Genomic DNA, 26,115 nt, shown 5'->3' with positions numbered 1-26,115 from the left:
TGGATTATCCTGCAAGATGATTGAGATCTCCAAAAGGAAGTATTTTGTGCGTTCGATGGAACCTCTAAAGTTAGATTGCACCTCGGGTATTGCTTTAAGTACCCTGAATGTAATACAAAACATTAATATCTGCAAAAAATGTGACCTTTCTTTCTGAAAAGTTTGAGCAAAGCTTTAAAACTTCTTTTTAGGTGCGTATCATTTAGATAGAAAAACCTTTGAAAGAAAGGGTATAAAACCAATGCTGCTTCGTATCGTCTACTTACGTTCTATTCGCTCGCAAACAGCGCCATAGCTTGCACTGCAGTCCTCACTGGTCAGCTTGCTCGTGGACGAGGCTAGAGTGACACAGTTTCCGGTTTGTGCATCCGGGTCACCGGGAGTCCATCTGTCGGTATAACTTAACGGTTCCATGTCTGCCCAGAAATATTTGCCTCGACCTGACGTGTCTTTAAGTGCAACCCAGTACTTCTTATCTACAAGAATAATCAAAATACGTTTAGCGCATTACAGCCGATATAATAATTTACAGACGATTGCATGAAATGAGACTTGTTTTGCAAAGCTTTCAATATTTTCATGCATGACAAGTTGATGTGCTCAAACTTCTAAGATTTTTATAAGAACCTTCTTAATAGCCTTTGTTTCTGTCCTGCGATGAGAGAAATCATCATGGGAACTTGATGATTATTAAATTATATCGAGAGTATTGCATATGCTATCGATTTTTTACTGTCCAGGCATAATAGATAAATTTTGACGGATATAGGTGGATAATATCCTTTGGCGTTTAATATTGGATCCAAAAGTCCGGCAAATACACCTGCAGCTACTGGCTACTGGCATTCATCATTATAAAGCATACATATTCTGTACACAGACAAGGATACAAACACAGACACACACACACACACACCCACCTCTCTCTCTCTCAATATAATAAATATTTTATCATGGTTGAATTTTGTGGTTTCTAAAACATATACTAGAAGTGATCGAGTCGATCTCATTAAAGGCCTTCGACTCTAAATAAACCCTTCGACCCTTTTCAAGAAGAGTAAATCTAGTGCTATAGTTATGCTTACAACGGAAGCCCTTGAACTTTATTCAGTGACGTAGATGCCACGATAACATCCCAGGTAACATCGATCGCATGTTGTGGTGGCCACTTAATGTGTGAACTTGTCTCAGGGGTGTTGACATTGACGCTCGATTTTCAAAGTCACACCAAGTAAATGGCCTTGAATACGATTGAAACGATGATAAGCCCCAGAACTGCGTGCTAGACTTACCACCATCGAGCTGGGTGGCCAGCCAGTCAAACTCTCTACTTCGTGGAGGTTAACAAGCTCTGCGTCGTAGTCTTGGAGACAAGCCACCTCGGCATCTAATTTAGGCATGCCACCTGACAAGACGAAGTAGCACTTTGCTCCTCTTCGAATACCACCAGTGCAGTCAACTGTAAGATTTTGGAAAGATGTGAATTGGGTGTCATTCTAGATTATTGATCAATGAAGAAGATCGTCTTTATCGAGTCTTTTGTTTTCATCATCTTTTCAAATGCTTAATTCTTTTTAAGATGTTTGAATGCATATTGAAACATTTTCGAATTGATTTTTTTCGAATTGATTTTTTTTACCCTCGTTGCAAAAAAAAACTTCCCCAGACCGTACATGATGATTGTATGCAGAACCTCGAAGACTTTCGAGTTTGCATGCCTATAGAGAACGGAATGCTTTCATTTTGAGCTAAAACGTAATTACAGTTGGTGACCCACATCTGCATGCTGTCCGTGACTTGTACATTATTGAATCTATCGCCGATGTTTAGACAGCTGCGACTATGACATCAATACTGGTCCAATAATGATCGCATCCTTTCAATGAAAAGCATTATCAGGTACGTAAGGACATTTTTTCACTACAACATTAAGTTAAACCGTCCTATGCGATCCGTTTGAAAAAAATTATGATAAAATGAATAAGTTCAAATACTTAAGGAGCAAAACTCTGATACCTTTTCGGTCGTAGTTTGTCGACTGCTCGTTGACCTGCAGTGAGACTTCGTCGTCTTCCGCCAGCACTTCGTAAAGTCGGCACAGCCTGTCGTCAACGTAACTGAACGACGCGCAAGGCGGCGAATCGCGCTGAAGGCAGGCATAGGCGCACTCCTCTTTGCTAACATAATCGAGTTCTACATCCACCATGGAGGGGTCCAGCATTGATTTATCCCTTGGGACAAACTTGTCGAGAATACTGGCCGCCATCTATCCACAGAAAGGTAAAAGAAACGTGAAATCATATGAATACCGCGAATATAGTTTATACGAAGTAACCATGTACATATGGATGTCCATTTTTGCTTTCAGATATAGTAAATTATGGAACTTTGACTAATTACTAGAGAGCAATAACAATATAAAGATGGCAGCTTTTGTAATATTATAATCATCTGCACAGGCTGCAAGAAATACTTTTTTGATTCTAGCCATCTAACCTTCCGGGGATCCACCTTTAAAACCACATCCATCCATCCATCCATTCATCCATCCATCCATCCATCCATCACACAGATAGTAGAGATAAGTGAAGGTCTTTAAGGTAAACGAAAACACGATTGGAACTAATTTGGGATAATTGGATCTTCATATTTTTCAAATTTCTCAAAAATGTTAGGTGCCCTATAGCTGAATGTTGCAATATTACAAATTACTCGTAAAAGCGAGTGTATAACTTAAAAAGAAAAGCAGATGAGATGACATTTGCAGATTAAACCGACATTACTTCACCATCCTATTATCCCAAATTGGTTCCAATCGTGTTCGGAGACATTTTTTGCAAGTAAATATTAATGTTCCCATGCATTATTTAGAAAAACGCGCTTGATGTTTCGTCATGAGCGATTAGGTTGATTGGATGAAAATAATTAATTTGCACTCCTCTCTCGCGATATTTGCTGGTGGTGACCAGGCGTTTATTATAAAATCATGGAAGGGAAAATACGATTGTTCCTTGAACGTCTCTCTTGTCACCGTTGCCATAAGAAAAAAACTAGAAAAATGATGGTTTGGGGGCCTACTCACACAATTTATGACCTGACCGTGTGTGTTGTTTTAAAATAATTATATCGCTCGTGTTCATGGTGACGCTGAGGGAGGGCGGGAACGGAAATGGTGTGTCGGAGAAATCATTAGACGATAGCTTTTACACACTCCAACACTAATTATTTACTCTGTTGGTCAATATTGCAAGAATGTGCCAACCAGGTCCATACATCAAGCTAGGAAAGGTCAACTGTGCATGGTACAACTATGGAAAAGATCATCAATAATCTGGATTTATGTACACTGAGTGTACTTCACACACGTTATAGTGAATCGAGGTCGACGCAGAAACAAATTGTTCTCTTCCGCAGAATGACAATCATGGTGCCCGTACCCCGATTTGCGAAAACCGATGCACTAGCACACATGGTCAAGAAGCCCGAAAGAGGACGCTTTTGCAAAGTAAAATATTGCACTGTTCGCTTCAGTGAACTGCATTTTTGACGCGTTAACTTTCCTGCACTGCGGCGAGGTATTTTGTACAAACATTTACTATTTTTTGCTACTTTGTCATATCCATCATTTATGAAATCGTTTTGGTAACTGGAAAATCAAATTGAGCGTTCACGTTCTCTGTCTCGTGAAAACCAAGAAACACCTTTACCGTTGACTTCTAACCTACACAAACGTCACCAGCGAAGTGCATGAATTCAAATTTCCGTGTGTATTTGTCCGTCTCAAGGGGAAAACGCGTGATAATATTATATAGACCAAAATATATGTTTTTTTTTCGGTAAAATGCTTTCGGAAATTGGGTAGGTAGGATATTTTAAAAAAAGTATTTCAGTTTGTTGACTGAGACCTGTAAAATATTATAATATTAGGTAATGTACTCGAATTTGTTCTAAAATGCGAAAAAAAATTGAATGGTCGGCCGGGTTGCCGGAAACGCACTTTCTTTTTATTCGGCCATATTTTTCTCTTGATTTAATGTAGTATGCGCCTCGAAAGTGAAAGACTTAAACTTTTTTCTCAAACTTTCCTCGATGAAACTGTCTACCACTCTCTTACGAAATCTACAGTAGAAATCAGGGGTCACCGTGAAAGTTTGGAACTAGCGAAACAAATCGCCAAACATTTTGCGATATTTGAAACTCAAAATGGCCGCCATCCTTGTATTAACTTTACTATGGGTAAAATAAATTTTGGATTATCGCAAAACTAAGACGGTGGAAGTTTTTCTTTCTCCAAGAGCTTTAAAATGAACTTCCACAAGTTGTAGATCAGAAATGAATTACAGAAGTTTGAGAGTCCAACAATATGTCCCGGCCCCGGGGCGCGATGTACCTTAAGCAAGGTGAGCGAAAAGTTTTCAGTGAAGAAATACATTACACATGGCAGGACGTGTGTTTCTCCACTTCTCCAATAACAAAATTAGAGCTCGTCACAAGTAAAATGCACCTGTCAGAAATACTTGAACAGGCAAGGATATAATCTCTGTCCAACTACCAGGCATGCTATTTCAGTTGGCCAAGTCGCATTTTGAAGGAACAATTTGTTTCGTTGCTTTCCTTAATGGATGAACTGTACTGTGTCGTATTTAGCCCACGCAATTCATACACACATTGCCACAACACAATGCTACTCTAGACCTCTCCCGAACAATACTGTTAGTAAAAGAAAGAAAATGTCAGCAGATATTTGGTATGCGCGTTCAGTACGATGAGAAAAAAAATAATGCTAACCACAGCGTACGCGATAACCGTATCCTCCGGCGAGTTGACGGCCTAACGACCCATACTAAACTGCCGTAGATTAAACACAGCAAGTAATCGACTGACATTCACGGGGAGTTTGGCTACGCCCACGCATCGCTGATTTTAATAAACCACAACACCAATATCCCATACGTCCATTAGGCGTTCAATTTTGCATACATGTTGGGTCCAAATTGGTCCACGATGGGCCTGCGCTGTGTTATTTATTCACGAGCGGTTTAAAACTGACACTTTGATTGCACTTGGGATACGTCAAGAGGGAGGAAAGAAACTAGAAGTAATAAGCCCCGCGGCATGTGAGGGAATTGTCATTTCCAGTGATTTCTCTGCAAATAAAAACATCGACGATCGAGACAAATTACGTTTCCATGACGACCAGCATAGGCGCATCGTATACGTTTATATATGTTGTGTACAAATAAGTATTCAAATTAAAGTCATGCACTTAACAAAGTACACATGACCTTTTACCATACTCAGTTCTATCTTGAGATAAAATTTAATGCGTGACGATATGCCGTGATATATTGTATAAATATATAGGTACATGTCTGTACCATTTTGTTTGAAATAGTTTCATTATATGGTTTTGTACTTGTTTTGCATGAACATGTACCTTACATCCATCTATCCGTCCGTCTGTCTATCTGCTGTCTGTCTGTTCATACATACATACATACATACATACATACATACATACATACATACACATACATACATACATACATACATACATACATACATACATGCATGCATGCATGCACGTACGTACGTACATACATGCATACGTACATACATACATACATACATACATACATACATACATACATACATACATACATACATACATACATACATACATACATACATCAAAGTAGGTTTTGCCGTCGTCTCTAGCAGTGTTGAAGAAGACAGCTATCATTTTCTATCACTAACAGATCACTGTCATATATCTAGGGATAAGTTGAGTAAGCGATTGGCAAATCATCATTCTAAGGGTATTGCAGTGAATTATGTATCGTTGCTGTGCATAGCTAGTGACTTTTGCGCATTCTTACGGCGTGAGCTCGATGTTTCCTTGGAAACAATTTGTGAATGTTAGCTGTTTGTTTGCATGGATAGTCAATGATTGTATCGGCCGGTGGTTACGTGCATGGATGGATGGATTGGAAAATGCAGAGAGAGAGAGAGAGAGAGAGAGAGAGAGAGAGAGAGAGAGAGAGAGAGAGAGAGAGTTATGCAGTATTATTTTATTTATATAAACGAAAGAAAATAATTTTATTGCTTATATCAGAGCTTTGTCAGTCAAAAATAACCAGATTTACAATTTTTCTCTGATTCAATTCGCGGGATTAAAACATGAGAACGGTGTTATCATAAATAAATACGGTTACCGTATGGTAGTGCCATGTTCGTGCCCCCATTTAATAACGGTACTATCTGAAATTTGATGGCCAGGTGTAAACGCCAAACGTAATGAGACGAACAAAATATAATATGATATCTTTTGGCGGAATAAATGTTGGCGCCAGTCTGTCGTGTCATTTTTCACATGGCAGATTCCAGCGTGATAATAGTACCTCGACATCCATCTTTTTTTTTGTAAAGTCAGAACAGTCTTCGAAATGCTCTGTTTGTAAGAGCCCATTTTCACCGCGATTAACACGACATTTTGGCTTAATGCATGAGCGCATCGTGCATTTGTTGTCCAACGGCGAGAGCAGAAATTGGTCAGACCAGCATGACAGGAATTTGAGATTCCTCTTCTTTGATCAAATCACGAAAGAATTCGCGCCAGTCGTCATTTTCTTTTACGTCCGACGTGCTCGCCTCATTGCTTCGTATAGCGCCTTGCTAATTCTGACGTCATGGCTGAGAAGGGGCTTGTTTGCACGGCAATTTGCGAGGTGAACAAGTTAAGGTTCAATCGCTCGCCACTTCTCAACTGGATTCATAACATATCATAGGAAATGCCTTGAAGAAAGTTGAGCAGTAGTACATCCGGTAAACAAGCAGATAATCTGCATTTTTACGTCATCCCTGTGACCAAATCACGTGATGCAAGATACACACCGAGGCATTCAGTAAGGCTAATGTCCTGTTACATTCTTTTACGGCTATTTGTAAAAAAATATGTGGGCAAACTTTTAAAAATAGACTCTCGCCACAGGCAGTTGACTCGAAGTTTAATCGCTAGTCGCAACCTTGACGCGCGTGCAGAGCAATATTAGTTTTTCCGAGTTTAATCACACCGATCTAATATGTAAGATTAATGGCTACGAAAGACAAAGGCCATAACGAATTCAAATGCTACCAAATCACTCTCACATAAATGAAAAATATACCTTGTGTAATTTAATGATTTATCACCACATCACGGCTATTTTTGCGCTTAAAAAATCACACATGCACACATGCAATACTGCGATTACTTCGTGCTATATCTTGCCTACAAAAAGTATTATATCTATCTATCTATCTATCTATCTATGTATCTATCTATCTAGCTATCTAATTAAATAAATATATATATTTATCAGGCATTATATATATATATATATATATAATATATATATACAATATATATATATATATATAATCGCTACGCTTGTGCACATAAGACTCAAAACATGATCGACATCCTTAATATAGTTTAGACTTTAAGAAGCTTGTGACTTCATTTGTATATGTTATCCCGAGTATACAATATAAAATGTTTAGTATTTTTACTGACAAAAGCAGCCCTTCAAAGATATTCAAGAGCATCATCGTGGAAAAAATCGTGTACAGCGACATGTATGGAGGAAGCGAATATATTTTATCACGAGAAAAAAAATCTAACGAACAAATGCATGAAGTATAAAAACGGCCTGCCATAAAATAATATTGTTCAATGTACGCACGACTTAAGCCGCCAAATACACGTTTTAATAAAAATTGTCCTTAAACAAACATCTTTGCGTGTGAGTCGCCTGTCTGTATGCAGTTGAGCTCTTAATTATTGAGTTCGAGTGCTGAATCGGAGTCAATCTTTTAGATAAAATAGAACATTGCGTGCAGGACATCCCCGATTGCCGCCAGAAATTCATAAACATATTGTGGCATATGCATTGTTTTTTTTTTCTTTAACGTGTCATTATTGTCTGAATTTTCAATCGCAGCATCGGCGTTACATTCATTTTAAGCGGGATTTCAAAAGTTTGGCAACAAAATTGACAAATATATTTGTTTTAAATTTGCACATTCAAGATGGAGCTCTGACGTAATTGGAACCTATGTACAACACTGATCTGGTAGCAGACCAAGGAAAGGTTTTATATTAGGAGACGATTTAAGGAGACAGAAAGATGTAACAACAAATTTGTCACAAGGGAAGGTCAGGGCAGACATTTTCCCCAATAAAAAGAAAAAGGCAACTCTTTTCGCATGTTTTCAAATTTAGATCATTTATCGCATAGTTTATATAAAGCAACAAAATGTGTCTATAGTATCCCAGGCTATAGACAGAACAGGTAAAGACGAATAATAAGGTTAGTCACAAAATACCAGGATTTATGTCCGAACACATCGTGCAGCGGGGCTATTAACGAAGCGTACGATGTACGAGCAGTTAAAAAGCACATTAAACAGACGGAGTACATGCATGTAAAGACTTTAATTTGAGGATTGATCCATAGAAAGCGGCGACGATACTGAAGACATAGACGAAATATTTATGTATATGCAACCTGTTATAACAGGGTTTGACTTCATCTGCAGACCTACTTAGGTTACGAGTTAGAACATACAAACTAATCATTTTCGAAAGATAAGTTAGACCAAGGGGGTGTATACCTTTATATGTATTTAAAAAAAAATAAAAACAAAATGAAAGGGTAGCTATGTAGCAAGAATCCCGGTATTCAATATATAATGAATTTTCCCTGAAAAGTTTAGTTTTTTTTTAAATTGTAATGAGACCTCTTCATGTCAGTAACTTTCAGCCTCTATCCATGCCCTCGATTTTCGACTTCTATGACGAAAGGCGTATTGACGCATGGCGCGAAAGGTCTGGCTGCCCGCCCACCAGCCGCCAAATATCTCGCAACTGCTTGCGTTATCAATTTTAATGGTGCGTGCCTCAGAACGGCAAACCGCATCCATCACAACGTGCTTAAAACAAACAACACTAATAAATGCATCATAGTAAATGTAAAGACTTATCGATTGATTTCACACGAACTCGTGTCTGCCTGACACTAAAAAGTGAAAGTTACACGTCTCGACGTCTGCTTAAATCTTATTGTGCTTTGTGAGCATGTCCCTGAAGTGAATGCGCTATCCGTGACCGGACGCGTACACGAGTCGGCCAACAATCGGGAGTGACATAAAACAGAGTTGGCGCCAGATAAGGACTGCGTACGAATGTTCGTTCAGGGACATGCAAATGCTGTTGCGAGAAATGTTGAAAGGGGACGATGAGCAACTTTCATTAAACAGCATATGATGAATGCATCCATGGACATCTTCGTGTGAGGCACGAGGGACCGAACGACCGGGCTCAGATTAGTTCTTGGTAAAAAAGTCATTTATTCATTCACCCACAGCATTGATAGGAAATCCTCTTGAAAAAAAAGCTGTCTTGTCGTCCACTATCTCCCAAAATTAACGCTTACTACGACATCTGAGCTAGCACAGATTCCATTAGGTTTTGTCAGAAAAACATGTCACTACATGGAACTAAATTTGACTTTTGATTACAGCTCATACATTGGCGCCAAATATGCAAATATGACGCAGCCGTGAGCTATAAGAATTACAACGTCCACAGTGAGGTCAAAGGTGAGCGCCATAATTAAACTTGGCAGCTCGCGCTGAACAACTTGTAGTGCGTATTTTTTATGTCCCGATTTTCATACGCTTTCGGTAAACCTTTGTCAGTGAAAAGTATTTTTGTACACTTTGATATTTTGAAACCTCTTATAGCAAATATACATTTGGAGAGTAGGGCGGGTGTTTTATTATCTATCTCAATTCTCCAGATATGTCTGAGTTTCAGAATTTGAAAGCTCAGACGAACCGCTGAGTTACATATTACTCAATTTCCAAAAAAAAACACCCATGGCGATCTTTCACATACAAACAGAAAACAAATGTATACTATTCGTTTCCACGGAAATTACAGCAATAACACCTGATAGTGTGGTTCCGATACTTTCATATTATACGTCATGCGGTGCTGCATTTTCCATTAGTGATCCACAGACTCATTTCCAAACGCTTCTAATATCTTGCGTTCCATTGTCTGGCGTCTTTTTGTACGTTAAGTGCAGAAAATAGTTTTTTTTAACTGAAATACGAAGGACTTACCAAAAGATTGGCCCATTGAATTCACTTGCAAACACAAAACAGAACAGAACAAAACAACGAGCGACAAGCAAGTCCTGGTCTTGAGGTGATGTTACCGCAAGACATCACAAATAACGTGCATCGTCAACGGATTGGGTCAAATTAATAAAAAATAGCGGATCTGGAAATAACATAATTTCAGCGAGAGCGTATCAACGTTATATATAGTTTCACATGCCCATGGCCGAGGCCTTGTCTCCAAAGTAGGCCAGGGAATTAAAGGATAACGTTCATTTCACCAAAGGCTTTGAACACGTGGAAACCATTTCTTCGTTTGCCTTTTCCCTTGGACACCAGAACGTACGCAACGTTTAACGCTGTACAGTTTTATGCAACGTTGCAATGAATCGTTACACGTGTAATGTGATTGACAATGGTTTAGACATGCTGGGTTTCAAGAATTGTCATAGTAATGATATCACTAATGGATGTATTACTAAGAACGCATAGGTTAACAACCTTTATTGCATGATAGTGTTACCCCTCTATAAAAATTACTCATTTTTAAATTGTATTTTACTTGTTTGTTTATTTACTTGTTTATCTGCAAGGAAATACAGTGTACTGCCCCATAATCTCGGCGAAATGTTCCATTGATTGTATATGACTAAACGAGTCGTAACGTATTCTCGCAAAAATTTTAGTTGGCAAGGGGGGTCATGACCTTACTCCGAGTCACATGATTTGATTCATTAGATGGCTTTGATGAAAAATCCGTCATTAAATCTACCCCAAGGGGCCAGACAGTCTGTTCTTTGATCGATTCTTGTCATTGAAGCTCAAACCCAATATTACTGCGCCGCGCCAAGCAATGTCTGGTTTTTTAATTAACTGAATTGATTGAAACCTTTTTCTGTTTCGTATATATTGACCATTTTTCGTTTTCCTCGAGATACGTTTAAAATTCCTTTCCGTAGTAGCATTCCTTTCAAAGAAAAATTTTCAGTTTTTTTTATTAGGTTCACTAATTCACACGTGACAAGGCAGCTATAGGTAAAACCCAAAATTAGCGGATCGATGAAAAAACCATAGGCACTAAAACCGTGTGTTGATAAATGCGGGGGTCATACTAACACAGAAAACGCGACGAACACCAATCATCTACGATACAAATTCTAAGGATGATCAGTCACTTTTAGCTACTTGGAAACTGAATTTTATGCCTTTGTGAAAGGCTCATTTGTAAAGTTTGAGCGACGAGATATGTAGTTTAATATCGTAAGAACACTTTTAAAGCAGATTGGCGTAGCATTACAGCGCAGTCATGACAAAACTTTATTCAAGTCATAGTTGACACAATGAATACAGATTTATCTTGTGTTATTATCCTCACAACGCCACAAGTTTAATCCTTGCCGGCAATGTATAGCTGTATACCTCTAAAAATAGCGACCGATTAAGCGTTCCTTGGCGAGTGCCAATATTAGATAGAGCAGATGAAAGTGTTGATCTTCCTTGAAGGTTCATTGGAAACCGTGTGAGTCGATGTTTTCAATTAGACTGGAACGTGTGTTGAAATATTTAGGTTCACCTGACTTGTGATTTTCACTTCCTTACGAGGAGAATATGATTGTGTTATGTTTTGTGTCGAGCAAAGAGAAAGTGGAACAACTCATCCGATTATTATTTACATACAACTCTGCGTTTATCCAATTTAAACCGGATTTGGCAAAGTACAGTCACAAGTCACACGTATTGGCCGGTAATTAGGCTCCGCAACTGTCCCTGTTGCCGGCGTCTTTTAAATAAAATACCGCCGCAGTTGCTAGGCTTACTTCTTCGTTAGATCTCGCGAGTGTGTTCACCTTTTTAAAGAACTGGTAAATTGTCACGTTGAAATTGCGCATCAAAGTGTCGTTAATTCGCTCCGCCAAATTTAATCGATTTCTGATCTTTTTGTTCACGTGTACCTTATGTGATTCGTAAAGGAATCCCTGCGATTTTAAAAACCAAATGTAAACAGTCACAAACTTTACATGACCTTTAGAAATTATTTTACTATAGAATAGTTCGTATCGTGAACATTAATCGCGCTTTACTGTCGCACCATTTATTTCCATCGCATGTTTGTTTTTCAAAGTCATTTCATGTAACTTATACCAATATTTGGGAAGCAAATCGCCGTACGTACAGAACAAATCGTCGATTTTATAGATTTGAGAAACGTAAGCTATTTGGAAGCCGACGTGTTTTGTCCATCACCATATGGACCACACCATGCGAAAGGAAACAAAATTAATGAAATCTTTGTTATTGAAGCAAAACCGATTTGTTTTGTCATCGACGAGAAATGCATTTCGCATGATCTCTTCAACGCTGTGGCGCAATCATCGGATAACGATAGTTAAATCTACCGGTTTTCGAAAAAAGATAATGACATATTCTATTTTTTCTTTAGATTAATAAAAAGCGAATATATCGTCATAGATATTAATAACAGAAGTCCTGCGTCATACATCCAGATCGCATACACAGTTACCCAAGTTAAAATTGTTTTTGAAATAACACTAAGTTTCTGACAGAATTCATCTCGGGGACTAATAATTATGCGACCGTTAAATATCTTGCAATTCTTTTCTCGTCCACTGAGGCTGTGTAGACTCATTTTAAACATTAAAAAAGCAGTAACTGTTTTAATCGTCTCGGTTTTTTTAGAATCGATATTAATTTACTTTTCCCGAGAGAATCAGTACCAATTTAATTTTCAAATATCACTGAATTTCAGATAATTGACTTTATTAAGCTAGCTAAGCATTTACCGGTTGACTAAAGAGTTTTAACAAAGCATAAACAAAAACAGAATTAATTTTGAAGAAAATGATTAGTTTTAAGGTAGTACGCGCCTCGAAATTGAAAGACTGAAACTTTTGCTTAAACTTTCTCAAATGAAACTTTCAATCATTCTCTTACCAAATCTACAATAAAAATCAGGGGTCACCGTGCAAAGTTTGGCACTAGCGAAACAAATTGCTCAACATTTGGCGATATTTGAAATTCAAAATGGCCGCCATTCCTGTGTTAACTCTATGCGGAAAAAATAAAATTTGGGATTTTCGAAAAACTAAGGCAGTAAAAGTTCTTATTTCTCCAAGAGATTTAAAATGAACCCCCACAAGTGGTAGATCAGAAAAGAATTGTAGAAATTTGAGAGTCCGACTCTCTGCTCCCGAGGCGCGTTCTCCCGTAATATCGTCAAAACAAATGCAAGGTGACTGTGAAAAGAGTGAGCCCACACCCTACCACACACAAAGCCGTCGTTTAATAAGACACATTTAAAGTCAGTTGATATGGCATACAGCTAATACTGCCAGCCGACGATTTTCATATTTATTCATTAAGGCTAATGCAGCGTACCCTATGCCATATAACTGCGGAGATTAATCAGGACATACACAGACCGCACTTGCTGCCGAAGAAACGACAGGCGCGCCCGTCACAGCAAGACTTAATCCTGTCACCTATCTGTTTCCACAATATTATTTTTTTAATGTCTGTATAGGGAGCAGGGGTAGATCACAGTTGATCGGCGATGACGTGGTTTGTCTGGTCGGCATCCATTGTGAACAGATCTCAAAGGAGTTCAAGAGACGATTACAAGATGATATCGAGACCTTACTGACCTTACTCAGGTGCGCGGGGACTACATGTCTGCGTTGCAGAGCATAATTCGGGCGAGTTTCTTGCTGTAAGAAGGTCTAATTAATCCTATTTTCACACTTATCTTGCTAAGTTCGAGGTGTGAGGTTCGGAACAATGGTGTTCGATTACCCAGAGGACTTCATTTGCTGGTTTATCTTCGCAGTCCTCGCATACATCGCCCCAACGCCAACGATGCCATTGGCTATATGTTCAAAGTATGTTCAAACCATTGTGTAAAGCGGAAACAAGGGATTGCCAAAAAAACGGGGAAAAGACACCAAAGACGAAAATTAGGTAGTAAATCAGGGTTTAGCCATTACGTTCAACCATTACATGACTAAGAGCCTTAATTCAATAAAGACGCTCATGAGACCGCAAAGACACAAATCATCGCTGGAAACCACGGTAAACCTGTCAACGTACACCCCGCTAATGCACCGTGCCGTGATACACGAGGTGTTAAGAATGAACACGCAGCGCTGCATTGGCGTCGTATTGTGTCTCGTCAACCATGTGTCATCTTCTGTCCATCATAATTCATCACAAAAATCCAATTTAGTTATTACAGCATGTAAAACAGTAATAGATAATATTATACCATTAATTATGCCAGACAGTAATATATATATATATATATATATATATATATATATATATATATATATATATATGAGAAGCGCTTCAGTTACCTACAACGACATCTGTAAACTTTGGTATTTATGAATTAATGATATACTAGGGAAATATCAAGCCCGTGTAAACTTACATATAGTTACTCTGAGAGAGTCGTATGAGTTTCACACAGGTTTCAGCGTGTATCATTGAATCTAAATTTATCTGAGATTTCTACTGATACTCCCTACGTCAGGAAAACTTTGACGGAACGTTGTCCATTCGCTGTGATCCAATCTATCTTTACGTTCAGTGAATTCAAAAGTATCGTGTAAGCTTTTTCATTTCGGATTGATTGAATACTTGTTTCGTTGCGTTATGAACCTTTAAAAAGTGCTTTCAGCAAGAAATGCGATTTAACCTGGCGTGTTTATGAAATGCATGCTGAGAAATTTCGATGATAGTTTGGCCGGTTTTTGAAGGTTAATAATCCGGGTGAATAAGCACATCGCGACAGGCAGCCCTACTTCCAAGAGATGGAAAGCGGTGGGAGTGAACCAAAATGGACTTGTTTTTTTTAAAAAATAGCCACGTAGAGTTCCTGAAATGCACCGATCCTGTAATTATGCACAGATCTGATGTGAATGATTATTTATAAAAATAGTTCGTTCTAGCGACCACGGACAACACGACGACTTCATAGTGGATATGGCAGACAGAATTCTCTGTTTTGACCAGTTCATATGGAAAGTGGGTCGATTATAAGCACTCTGCAGTAGAAGTTGCACTACGAGACCAGAAAAAAGACTATCAACGCTCCAAGGTTTTCAACTTATTTCCATAAAAATGAAATTCATTCCCACGGTAATTTCAGCCTTCCTGGGCTCGATACATTTACTGAGCAAGTAAAACAGTGAAAGACGGAAATTGGAAAAAAGTCTCAATAGCTTTACTTCGTACGTCATATTATTACAAACCTTGTATTTTGTATGCTTCTGTCTTCAACTCATTTAAACAAGTGCGTATAATTTTCGTGTCAGTCCCAGTCAGACGACATTGGGACTCAAATCAATATTTTAATTCGCAAAATTTAGATTGAAGTTGGAAATATAAAGACTAGATTGACTTCAAACTGGGGAACAAAACGTGATCATGAACTTCGTATCTGGCAATTGGTGCATGCGACGGAAAGGGATCGTAATTGAATAACGGGCCGATATATGAAAAGGAGAACATCAAAGCTATGCGAAATTTATCCGCTGTTAATTTCTATTTTCGCAAACTTGGCGATCAGTTTTTAATCTGGAACTTCCTTTGAGATATTGTGTACTTATTTGCCCTCAGGATTGTAAAGACATATTTGTTTTGTCAAGAAATCAATGTCACCACGTCGCCAACACGTCACATCCGTCGAAGAGAGAGAGAGAGAGAGAGAGAGAGAGAGAGAGAGAGAGAGAGAGAGAGAGAGAGAGAGAGATCGCATTATGTTGTGCAAGTGTTTCAATCATTTTCTGAGAATCTGAACAATTCAAAGTACCAGTTTGACTAGCCAATATAGGATTATATAAATCTTATGCTAAGCCCTAGCTTAGTGGATTACTTAAGCACGGAAGCTGCAAATCGTCTTATTATCTATTTGCAAATAATGTACGATCTGTCAGTAGATACATTTTGGGGGCGTCACTTTGAAAGTGACTACTTCGTGTGATTTTTACACCCCATTCGAAAAAGCTTGCCCGTGTGTTATTTGACAAAGCACATCTGTTCAACACAGCAACAAATAATGACTTCATGGTCAAGGGACTGCTGTTATTGAACATAACAAATCTAACTATTGACATTATATCTCGCGAATTTAAAATTGAAAATATGTCTGCAGAACTTCAGGTGTATTGTATGCCTCATAAATATATGCTTTGATTGACTCTGGCCATAAAAATGTGGCTTTCAATCCAGGGAATTTCCTCCATTTCCCGTGAAAAATTACACCGAAGCATTAGCACTTGTCTTCCAAATTACCTGTAATTTAAGAGATAATAAGGACATCTTTTTTTTTGTTTCGCTGGTGGCACAAAGCAGGATCATTAGAACGTATATGGATATTTTGCAACTGGTCCCCAGGTATATGTTATAATTACACCTCATAGAAACATTTAATAAATTTTACATTGTACATTGAGTTGTCCCCTCAACTCTCTGAGAAATTTGTAATATTGCGTCCAATGTAATCTCGTGTCTATAGCGTGCATCAGCAAACTCTGAAGAGTGCACATTTTGATTAAAATTCGACCGCGGTAGGGGTGGTCTCGCTCAAAATTTCGACAACTCATCCAGTTAATTACATCACCTTTTACGGAGATGGAGATATAGGACTGTGATGTTCGACGTCGGGTGCTCGTGTCAGATGGGTTAAGGCCTTATAGAAGGACTTTCCATGTACGTACCAGATTATATATCTAGAAAAGCTCGTAAGGTACATTTTGTAAAGCAAATAAAAGATTGTTATCTCGTGCTTATGAGAAAGTTTCCCTCCGCTGAGCAAGAGATTATTATTTTCCGTTTACTTGTTGCATCGTCAATTACAGGCTTTCATACTTTACAGTGCATCAGAAATATTATCGTATATTTTAGTCGATGGACCTAAGATATGCTTATCTTCGAAACATATCGCAAAACAGATGCATTGTTTGCTCTTCCTGGTGGAAATCATTTATTAGTTTATTTATTTATTTATTTATTTTTTATTTATTTACTATTTGTATATATATATATATATATATATATATATATATATATATATATATATATATATGTGTATATATATGTATATATATATTTATTAATGAATTTATTCATATTTTGCTATCTTTTATTTGTTAAATACTCTCCTATGTATTTGCTGATACAAAAGTATGATCCCAATCTGCATGATAGGAATTATACGATATTTGTAAGTCACTGGATCTTCAAAAGGAAATTTATTTTAGACCAAAGCCTTGTACATTGTAAATTTTGACGTTCTTACAAAAATCTGAGCAGGTTTATAACCACGTGCCAGACCAATTTTATAGAACTTCATACACGATTATATACTCCATATCTTCGCCATTACATTTTCAATTACAGCACATTCCGGTGAAAGCTTAGAAAATTTCATGTAAGCGTGCGCTGAATGGAAGACGCGAGGGCTTAATCCTCGTAGGCGTCACAGCGCGTCAGTTTGGAAAACCCTTGCGGGCGACAACGCCAAAGTTTACGGCGTCTCGTTGTGCAATGCGCAGATGAAGACATGCAGTGTGATACGTGCTTGAAATAACGACCAAAATTGCCGTGCGTTTTACAAATTTAAGCACGTGTTTTGAGGGGACGAACTCTGATTGTTGGTAAAGTAACATTTCCATCGGCTAATCCTCAACTCTACAACTTTTACAGACAGACAGACTGACTGACTGACTGACGGACTGACGGACTGACGGACAGACATAGACTGACAGACAGACTGACGAATAGATAGACATTCAGACAGACAGACACAGTCAGAGACATGAGACAGAGACAGACTGACAGTCAAACAGACAAACACACGAACTGACAAAAAGGTACAGGAAGACAGACAAACAGACAGACAAACGGACAAATACAAATAGAGGGATATTGCACCAGGGACAGACGGCTAAAGAGGCAGAGACAGACAGTGACGGGAGAAGAAAGAATAAGTGCGAGTAGAAGTCTTCAGCCACACGCCATTTGTTTACTTGAACTTCATATTTCAAGCCTTACGTGAGTCTTGTGAGTGAAATCAAATTTGCTATTTTGATATACTGCATGTGTTTTGACAGATACAATGAATCGCATGGCAATCAATCAACGTGACTCCCGTCGCTTTTTTTTACTGCTCACATTTTACAACTTACACGTAAAAGGACTTGGGCGAGCCTGTACATTCCGCTAGCCCGTTGTGGTATAGATCGACGGAATGAACGAGATGTCAGTAATCGTAAATCCTGATATCCGGACACTGTCTCGTAAGTTTACACCGGAGTTGGTACCGGTCTCTGATTTTCTTTTTTCGTGACATCAAATCGTTATATCATGCAAAGCTCAGGGGAGAAGGAAAAAACAGGCGATTCATCATCGACACCACGAGACCTATAAATTTCTTACTGTGTGTTCAGAGCTGAATTGAAAGCAAGATATTACTTTATAGTACGAGTACCACATGCAGAGTGTAAACCGGCACGGGATGCGCGCGAAATAATGATATGTGTATTTGCAAAGTGTTTTAATGTTATTGTCTGAATATGCATCTACAAGAGTTGAACTCACTATAAAGATATCCATGGGTATAGCATTTGGCGCTCGATAGCAGACTATCACACACATAATCAGCTTAAAAATCCATTAGCTGTAACTGTGGTCATTTTTTAAATTTTGTTTGTTCTGTGTATCATCTGCAGTTTCTAGTTTGAATCCCTGAACCATGGAGAATATCCTAATATTTAGCTCATAAATATACCCTATATGAGTATAATCTGCATTGTTACTGTTCAAATTTTGTATTCAGGTCCGGACTAGAATACATATATCAACAATAACAATGGTCATTTCACGTAAACAGGCTGCGTTGGCAAGCAGGACAACCGGTACTGGTCATGATGATCGGATTATAGTACAATTCTGTAGTTGATACATTGAAACATAGTGATAAAATTAGAGCTAATGTCCCTTTAAGGTAATATGCACCTCGAAAGTGAAAGACTTAAACTTGTGCTTGAACTTTCCTTTAATGAAACTTTCAGCCATTCTCTTATTAAATCAAGAATAAAAATCGGGGGGTCACCGTGCAAATTTTGTTGCTAGAGAAACAAATAACCCAGGAGTTACCGATATTCAAAATTCAAAATGGCCGCCATCCCTGTGTTAACTCTATCGAGAGAAAATAAAATTTTGACTTTCGAAAAACTAAGTCGGTGAAAAATCTTCTTACACCAAGAGCTTTAAAATGAACCCCCACGTGTAGTATATCAGAAAATAATTGTAAAAGTTTGACAGTCCGAATGTCCTTCCCCGAAACGCTTTCTACCTTAAATGCGTACATCTTTAAATAATGGCTGAGCCTCACACTATGAGGTCGCTTGAATTGTCAATCTAATAAAAACTGTCTGCAGATCGGACGAATTTTATTCTCTTCAACGCGGATAGAATATCACAGGTTGCGCTGCAGTATTTTCGGTCCTACATCGCTAGACATTAAGCTTATTTTCACTTTCTCGTACGCTGTACGACATCTACAAAGAAAATCAGACAAGTTCAAAAGCCATTATAGCTATTCCGTGCACACCTTAGTGGCATTAAACGATCAGGCTTCTTGTAAGTAATTTAATTTTTGTCACACGTGAAGGTCAAAGAAAAACTCTTTAAAGGTGGTAGTGTCGTCATTAATGTCTATCTGGACAGGATATTAAAATCTATAACCAAACGAGAATGAATTACTTCTTGGCATTATATACGTTACTAGCAAACACGGGCCAATATCTGGTATGGCATATGGAGGAATTCTACACATCAAAGCTTTATTATTAGCATAACCTTAAGCAGTAACAAGACTTATCCTCACCTCTGACGTAGAAGGTAATGTTTGCCTCGAAACGTCAAGTTCTAAATGTTTTCTGCACGTTTCCGCAACGAGACTTTAATTTATTTCTCTTCAGTGTTCAAGAATAACAATCTTAAATCACCTTAAAACTTTTGAATTAGGCAATGATATTACCGAAGTGTGGTCGATGTTAATAATTCAAAATGGCTGCTTCACCATTTGTAGCTTTTCGGGGAAAAGAATAAATTTCCCATATTCATAAAAAACAGGACAGTAAATAGTTCGTTCTTCCATGGGCTTTAAATATCAGTAAAGTATCATAAAAATTTAAGCGTCTTTAAACTGTTCCGGTGGCACACTCTACCTTTTAGTGTTTTAGTTGTTTATTCACTTCCGCACGTTCAAATATTTTCAAGGAAGTAATTTTGCTACGGCTGCATCACACTTATAAATTGGAAATGACATTATGACGAATGTCCAGAGAAAGCAAACGCTGTCGAAATCCCTTTTAGGATTTCTTGAGTTCGAAGGACCTTTGACATTAAGCTCGATAAATTGGCGAATTACCTTCTTAAAATTCTGAAGATTTAATCGACTTAACTAAGAATTACGTAAATGCTATCAGGATTACAAGCATTGGAAAAGTCTAGGCACGAAACACCAACTCTATCAGAAGTAGGTGCAAAAACATGAAGTGATAATGTATTGAGTTTTGTCATGCTGGATTTTACTCATGTTCAAGACAACATTGAATATTAATGATTACACTGTGTGATTTGCTTCCCTGCCCTATTATTGAAGTCAGTCAAAAACAGTGAAACAATGATTTAAGAATGAATGTTTGAATATAGATGTAAAGATTTTGTGTCTGTCTGTCTGTCTGTCCGTCTTTCGCTGCATGCCTAGCCTTCTTCTATCTGGACATGAGTCTATGATTGTCTATCTCTGTCTATCTGTACTGTACACTTCTTCTATTCGTCCATGTATATGCATATGTCTCTCAGATTATTGGTGCGTCGATCATTATGTACGATTCTGAGCGTATTATACTTTTTGTTTGAGTCTTTCTGTCTGTCTGTGCGCCTATCTGTTTTCCCCTGTCTGTATGTGTCCCTCTGACTGCACTGGTATATCTCTGTCTTTGTCATCGTCCCGGTACTACTGTGCTTTCTCCTGTGTTCATTACTGCAGGCGTAGCAGTGTGTCCATCTCAACTAATGCAAATGCCATGTCGAAACTTGGAACAACCATCAACATTTAAACCAAAGGCATTTCTGACAGCCTCCACTTAAAAGTTCACACATGTCTTATCTGCAATAAATCAAATGTCACCATGATATCAACTTTTAGTTTATCCGAGATTGCGCGTCTCGTTTACAATAATAAAACACGTCACTGACCAAGCTAACTTGACAACCTTGGTCTTTACTTGTGTTTCGAGCGATTAAAGGACTCCAAGCGTGTCTCTATTGCTGAGTCAATCTCCGTTTATCCCGATTATCGTTTGCGTCACCTTTTAAATCAGACACGCTGAAATGGCCGAGCCACCCAGAATATCGCTTAATATGACACAAAAAGAGTCTCGATCCAGCGACGCGCTCCCACTTACTCGCGTCGAGAACTCTTCAAACGAGATGTTGCTCTGGCATTTGCACTCTTGTAGTAGCACGAATTGTAGCGTGGCGTGGGCGCTCGTATTTACCTTCGACGGATATTGGGCCGCACGCTTAAACGAGTACTCAGCTAATAATTTTCCTAACGAGTAATGTCTCGGGGGCAGGGAATTCTGGAGTCATGAGTTAGGCTTTCAGAAATTCCGGTTACTGTAATTAACAAAGTCGGTCAAATTGTGCGTGCCTACGTTGCAGTTTAAGCAACATCTTCCCGCTACAGATTGTATATGTCTGACGATTTATAAAAGGCAACTTTATTTCCTTGGACAAGAAACAGCAGCGTAATCGACATTGTAACCGAGTTTCATCACACCCCTGCCAATCGTAAAATACCCTATCAAACTAGTTTTGACCATATGTTGAAAGTTCTCCATTCGCTAAATCATCTTCCCTCTGTCGTTACGTTCCCCAATCCCTTGGTCGAGTTTCTTTCTCCGAGTCCATAAAGATTAATTGGCTTGTGTACATTGTATATTGTATAATTATATCCCAATAGTTGTCTGTATATTGATGATTGCGTAAAGTATTTTTATCTTTGATTCATACATATGTAACGTGTGAAGACATGTATCACCTTTTGGGTATTGTCTAAAACCCCGGACTTAACTAACAATGCTCCGATGGCTGACAGCGAATTGTAATATGTGGTGGAGAATCCGGTTACAGAACAAGCTCTCTGTTGAACAACAGGTGAAACCGAGCAACAGATTGGACCGTACGGTGGATGCAGCTCAGTAAGGCAGTGAACATCAAGTATCATGTCGGCAAGATGTATCGACCGATTTGACAGAAATGAGGGTATACAATTATCTCTGAAATCAAAGACTGTTCGAAACCTAGTCATTTCAGAGATCGAGATTAGAATGCCCGATATTGATGGCAGCGATTCAAATTGTTGCTGAGATGAAAAAGTCTAAGTGGTATAGGTTACCTCTATAACATCGTTCTTTTTGATCTGCTACCAAAACCACGTTGAGATACGTAATATCAAAACATCGACTCTGCCTTTATATTTAACACGACGTGAGAATGGCATTGTTATGGTCGACAAGTTAATTCTAGCCTGGACTAGAAATCAAACGTGAAGGCGCATTCAACAATAATAAAGTTTGTGTTGGCAAACCTAATAGTAAATATATTAACATGCTTGGCAGAGAACTTGCAATTGACATAGAGATCAAAAATAGCGAAAAAAATCATCAACGTTTACAATTATCGACCCTTACAGCTATTCTGACTTTGCCCTCATATGAATGTCTATCAGCCTCTCTGTTTCTATCTGCCTGTCTGTCTGTCTGTCTGTCTGTCTCTCTCGTTTGCTATGTCTCATACTATATCTCTTCAACTCTTCCCCTGACTCTCCGATTCTTTCACTACCTATCGGTTTCGTCCAAAAATTCACATAGTATACAAGCTATATATAGAGACATCAAAGCCACCCAGATCACGCATTACCATGACAACTTTTGAACGAGAAAAGATACTAACCCTGCGGCGTAATAAGAATAGACATAAAAACATAGCAAATAAGAGGACATTTTCATCTAAACCATCAATATTGTAGTAGTTCGAATGTTTTCATAAACTCTCGCGACTTTTATCGTCGTTAAATTATTTTACGATTCTCACAAATCTTAAAACACAGAGACACACGAAAAAGATACATCAATCAAATACTAATAACAAGGTTTTGATCGCATTATTGCGCCTCGGGAATTTCTAAACATCTTTAATCATGTGTATATCGTAAATTTTTTATTGTTATGTTGCCGAAATATGAATTAGCAATCGCTCTTTGATGAAGATATCATCGCTCATTATGGAATCACCCGATCTAATTGCGTTCAAGTGGCCTTGATACACCCACCCTGGTACAATTGGCACAAATTAAACCCATTGTAATTATTCAAGCTGTCTTTATTGCACCAGAGTAAAAAGAACTTCTTTTGTTGAAGATTGTGTCGTGTTCCGTCCGCGTAGTAAAATTAGATTGCTTGAAGTTTGAAACTGCCGACGGGGTTTTTGAGCAACAAATGTTTAAAAGCAAAAGATGAAGGATGATTGATCGGGCATCACGCACAGGCAGTCACGGTTTAGAAATCATAAAGATTTTGCCAATCGACGCATAATAATCACACGACAGCAAAACCTCTTCCACGTAAAAGAAAGAACTTGTTTGGCAGAGACAGACAGACAGACAGACAGAAAGACAGACAGACAGACAGACAGACAGACAGACAGACAGAGATAGAGAGAGAGAAAGGAGTAAGCACGAGCGCATTATCGGTATAGAATGCCAAGTATTATATCGGAGGCTATTTTTCATGATGCCAAGTGATGTTTCCGTGTACATTATGGTACTTGCAATAACTACAGCATTGAAACAGACGATTGATATTACATCCAAGTTTTTCCTCCATGTATAAGATCTACGACCGCTATGCATCTTGTGACATATTGCATATGCAAATGGACGTCCCACTGGATTTTTTTGCGGTAATTTGGCCATACCCTCAACGTCAGTTTAACAACACGCCCAATGCCACTGAGGTTACAGCTACCGAATCGAATTTACCTCGTACTGTTTTCTTTCGATACGTTCTGTATCTCTTGAGTTCGCTCAGTCATGTTGCCGAGCCATCCCCAAGACGGCCATTCAAAACAATCTCCCTTATCCCTCATAACAAATTAGAATTCTCCATAGAACCTGGTCACGCCGAAAGGTAAATTTAGAGAAAGCGCGTCATATTTCGAAGCACAACGTTTCTACGTAACCATCAGAATATCAGTGACTACAGTTTTTTAATTGCAGATGTCAATCCTCCGACACCCTGGGCAATAATCAATGTACACGTTTATTGAATTCGCCTTTGGGTATTTACAAATAGTAAACTATCCAAACACTCCGCAAGAGTTGTTTACCTAGCGTCGATAATGTTTGCATACCCCATCACAAACTTCCCTCCGTTGTATTGTGCACAGAATGAGTTCGGAAGAGCACTGCGCTTTCATGAGGCCAAGTCATAGGGAAGTGCACTTTGTTTCTGAGCAAAAGCTGATAGAACCAATTGCGGCGGCAGGAATATATATCATTGCTTGAATCATTCCAACGATAGTGTATACTAAAGCATAACATGGTGTTGTTTATAGAGTAAATTTACCACCGATCGTAAAAAGGGCAACACCGTATATCCCGCCGGCGATGTGACAGAAAGGAAAATATGAAGATTATAAAAACTAAATAAGATATAAAGTAGCTAGGAATAGTAGCTGAAGGCACAAATGCTTGTTCTCCGGCAGGTGTGTGTGTGTTCGTACACTGTGGTATACGGATAAAGGCATAAATCGTCAACTCGATTCATCGACACATACAGAAAGACAGATATATCAACTCGTTCATCGAAGGCTGACTGACGCATGGATACTCATAAGAACATACATACATACATACATATATACATACATACATACATACATACATACATACATACATACATACATTCATACATACATATATATACATACATACATACATACATACATACATACATACATACATACATACATACATACATACATACATACATACATACATACATACATACATACATACATACATACATACATACATAAATACATACATACATACATACCCTATAAATATATATATATATATTATATATATATATATGTGTGTGTGTATATATGTATGTATGATATATATGTATATATGTATATATATATATATATATATATATATATATATATATATATATATATATATATATATATATATATATATGATGTAAGTAGATTGATAAAACTGCTCGTCTCATATTCTTTAGTACAGACCGTTGCTCCAACCTTCTTGATTTGAAAAGGGGATCTAGCATTGAAAGAGACCAGGAACTTACCGAACGTGTCGGCCACAGCATCATGAATGAAAATAGTAGGGTCACATTCTTCAGCGATGTTTCGAACTCCTTCATCTTCTAGTTTTTCTGTTTCGTTCACAGCAATCAAAACTTATCACTCTTCTCTTTAAACTTGTATTCAAATTGTTCAGATCTTCTGCTGATTGCTTTATGTTGTACTCCTGGTAAACGATACAGTGAAAAGAAAAAATTGTATAGCGGCAATCAAACTGGTTCAAAATATAATATGTTTTCGTAGCGATGTTGCGTCAGCCTCGCCATTGTGTAATCGTTCGGATAAAAGTGTTTCTTGTAAATCGCCATAGAAACGTGTATTCGATCTTTTATCAGGCGTTAAGTGCTGACTGATTTTCTTACAAATTGATATGATCTCTATGGGCTACAAGGGAACAAGCATTCCATCTCTGCCACAGTACTGTGTGTAATTAAAGCGTAGATTGCGGTACTATTG

At 38.1% G+C, this 26,115-nt stretch overlaps 1 protein-coding gene across 1 annotated transcript; it reads right to left on the bottom strand.

Moving 5' to 3' along the window:
* Positions 1-258: 258 nt before the first annotated feature.
* Positions 259-25,762, bottom strand: LOC139130311 (uncharacterized). The gene is made up of 4 exons (XM_070696067.1): positions 25,644-25,762; positions 2,017-2,266; positions 1,250-1,459; positions 259-476 (listed from the first exon to the last, which is right to left on the bottom strand). Exons 1-4 carry the CDS (start codon positions 25,716-25,718, stop codon positions 259-261), a joined length of 753 nt encoding a protein of 250 aa, XP_070552168.1. The 5' UTR covers positions 25,719-25,762.
* Between the last annotated feature and the right edge of the window lie 353 nt (positions 25,763-26,115).

The sequence above is a fragment of the Ptychodera flava genome, chromosome 3 (genome assembly GCF_041260155.1).
Source record: "Ptychodera flava strain L36383 chromosome 3, AS_Pfla_20210202, whole genome shotgun sequence".
Taxonomy (NCBI): domain Eukaryota; kingdom Metazoa; phylum Hemichordata; class Enteropneusta; family Ptychoderidae; genus Ptychodera; species Ptychodera flava.
The sequence above is the reverse complement of the archived record's forward strand: the minus strand, read 5'-3'. Positions and strand labels throughout refer to the sequence as shown.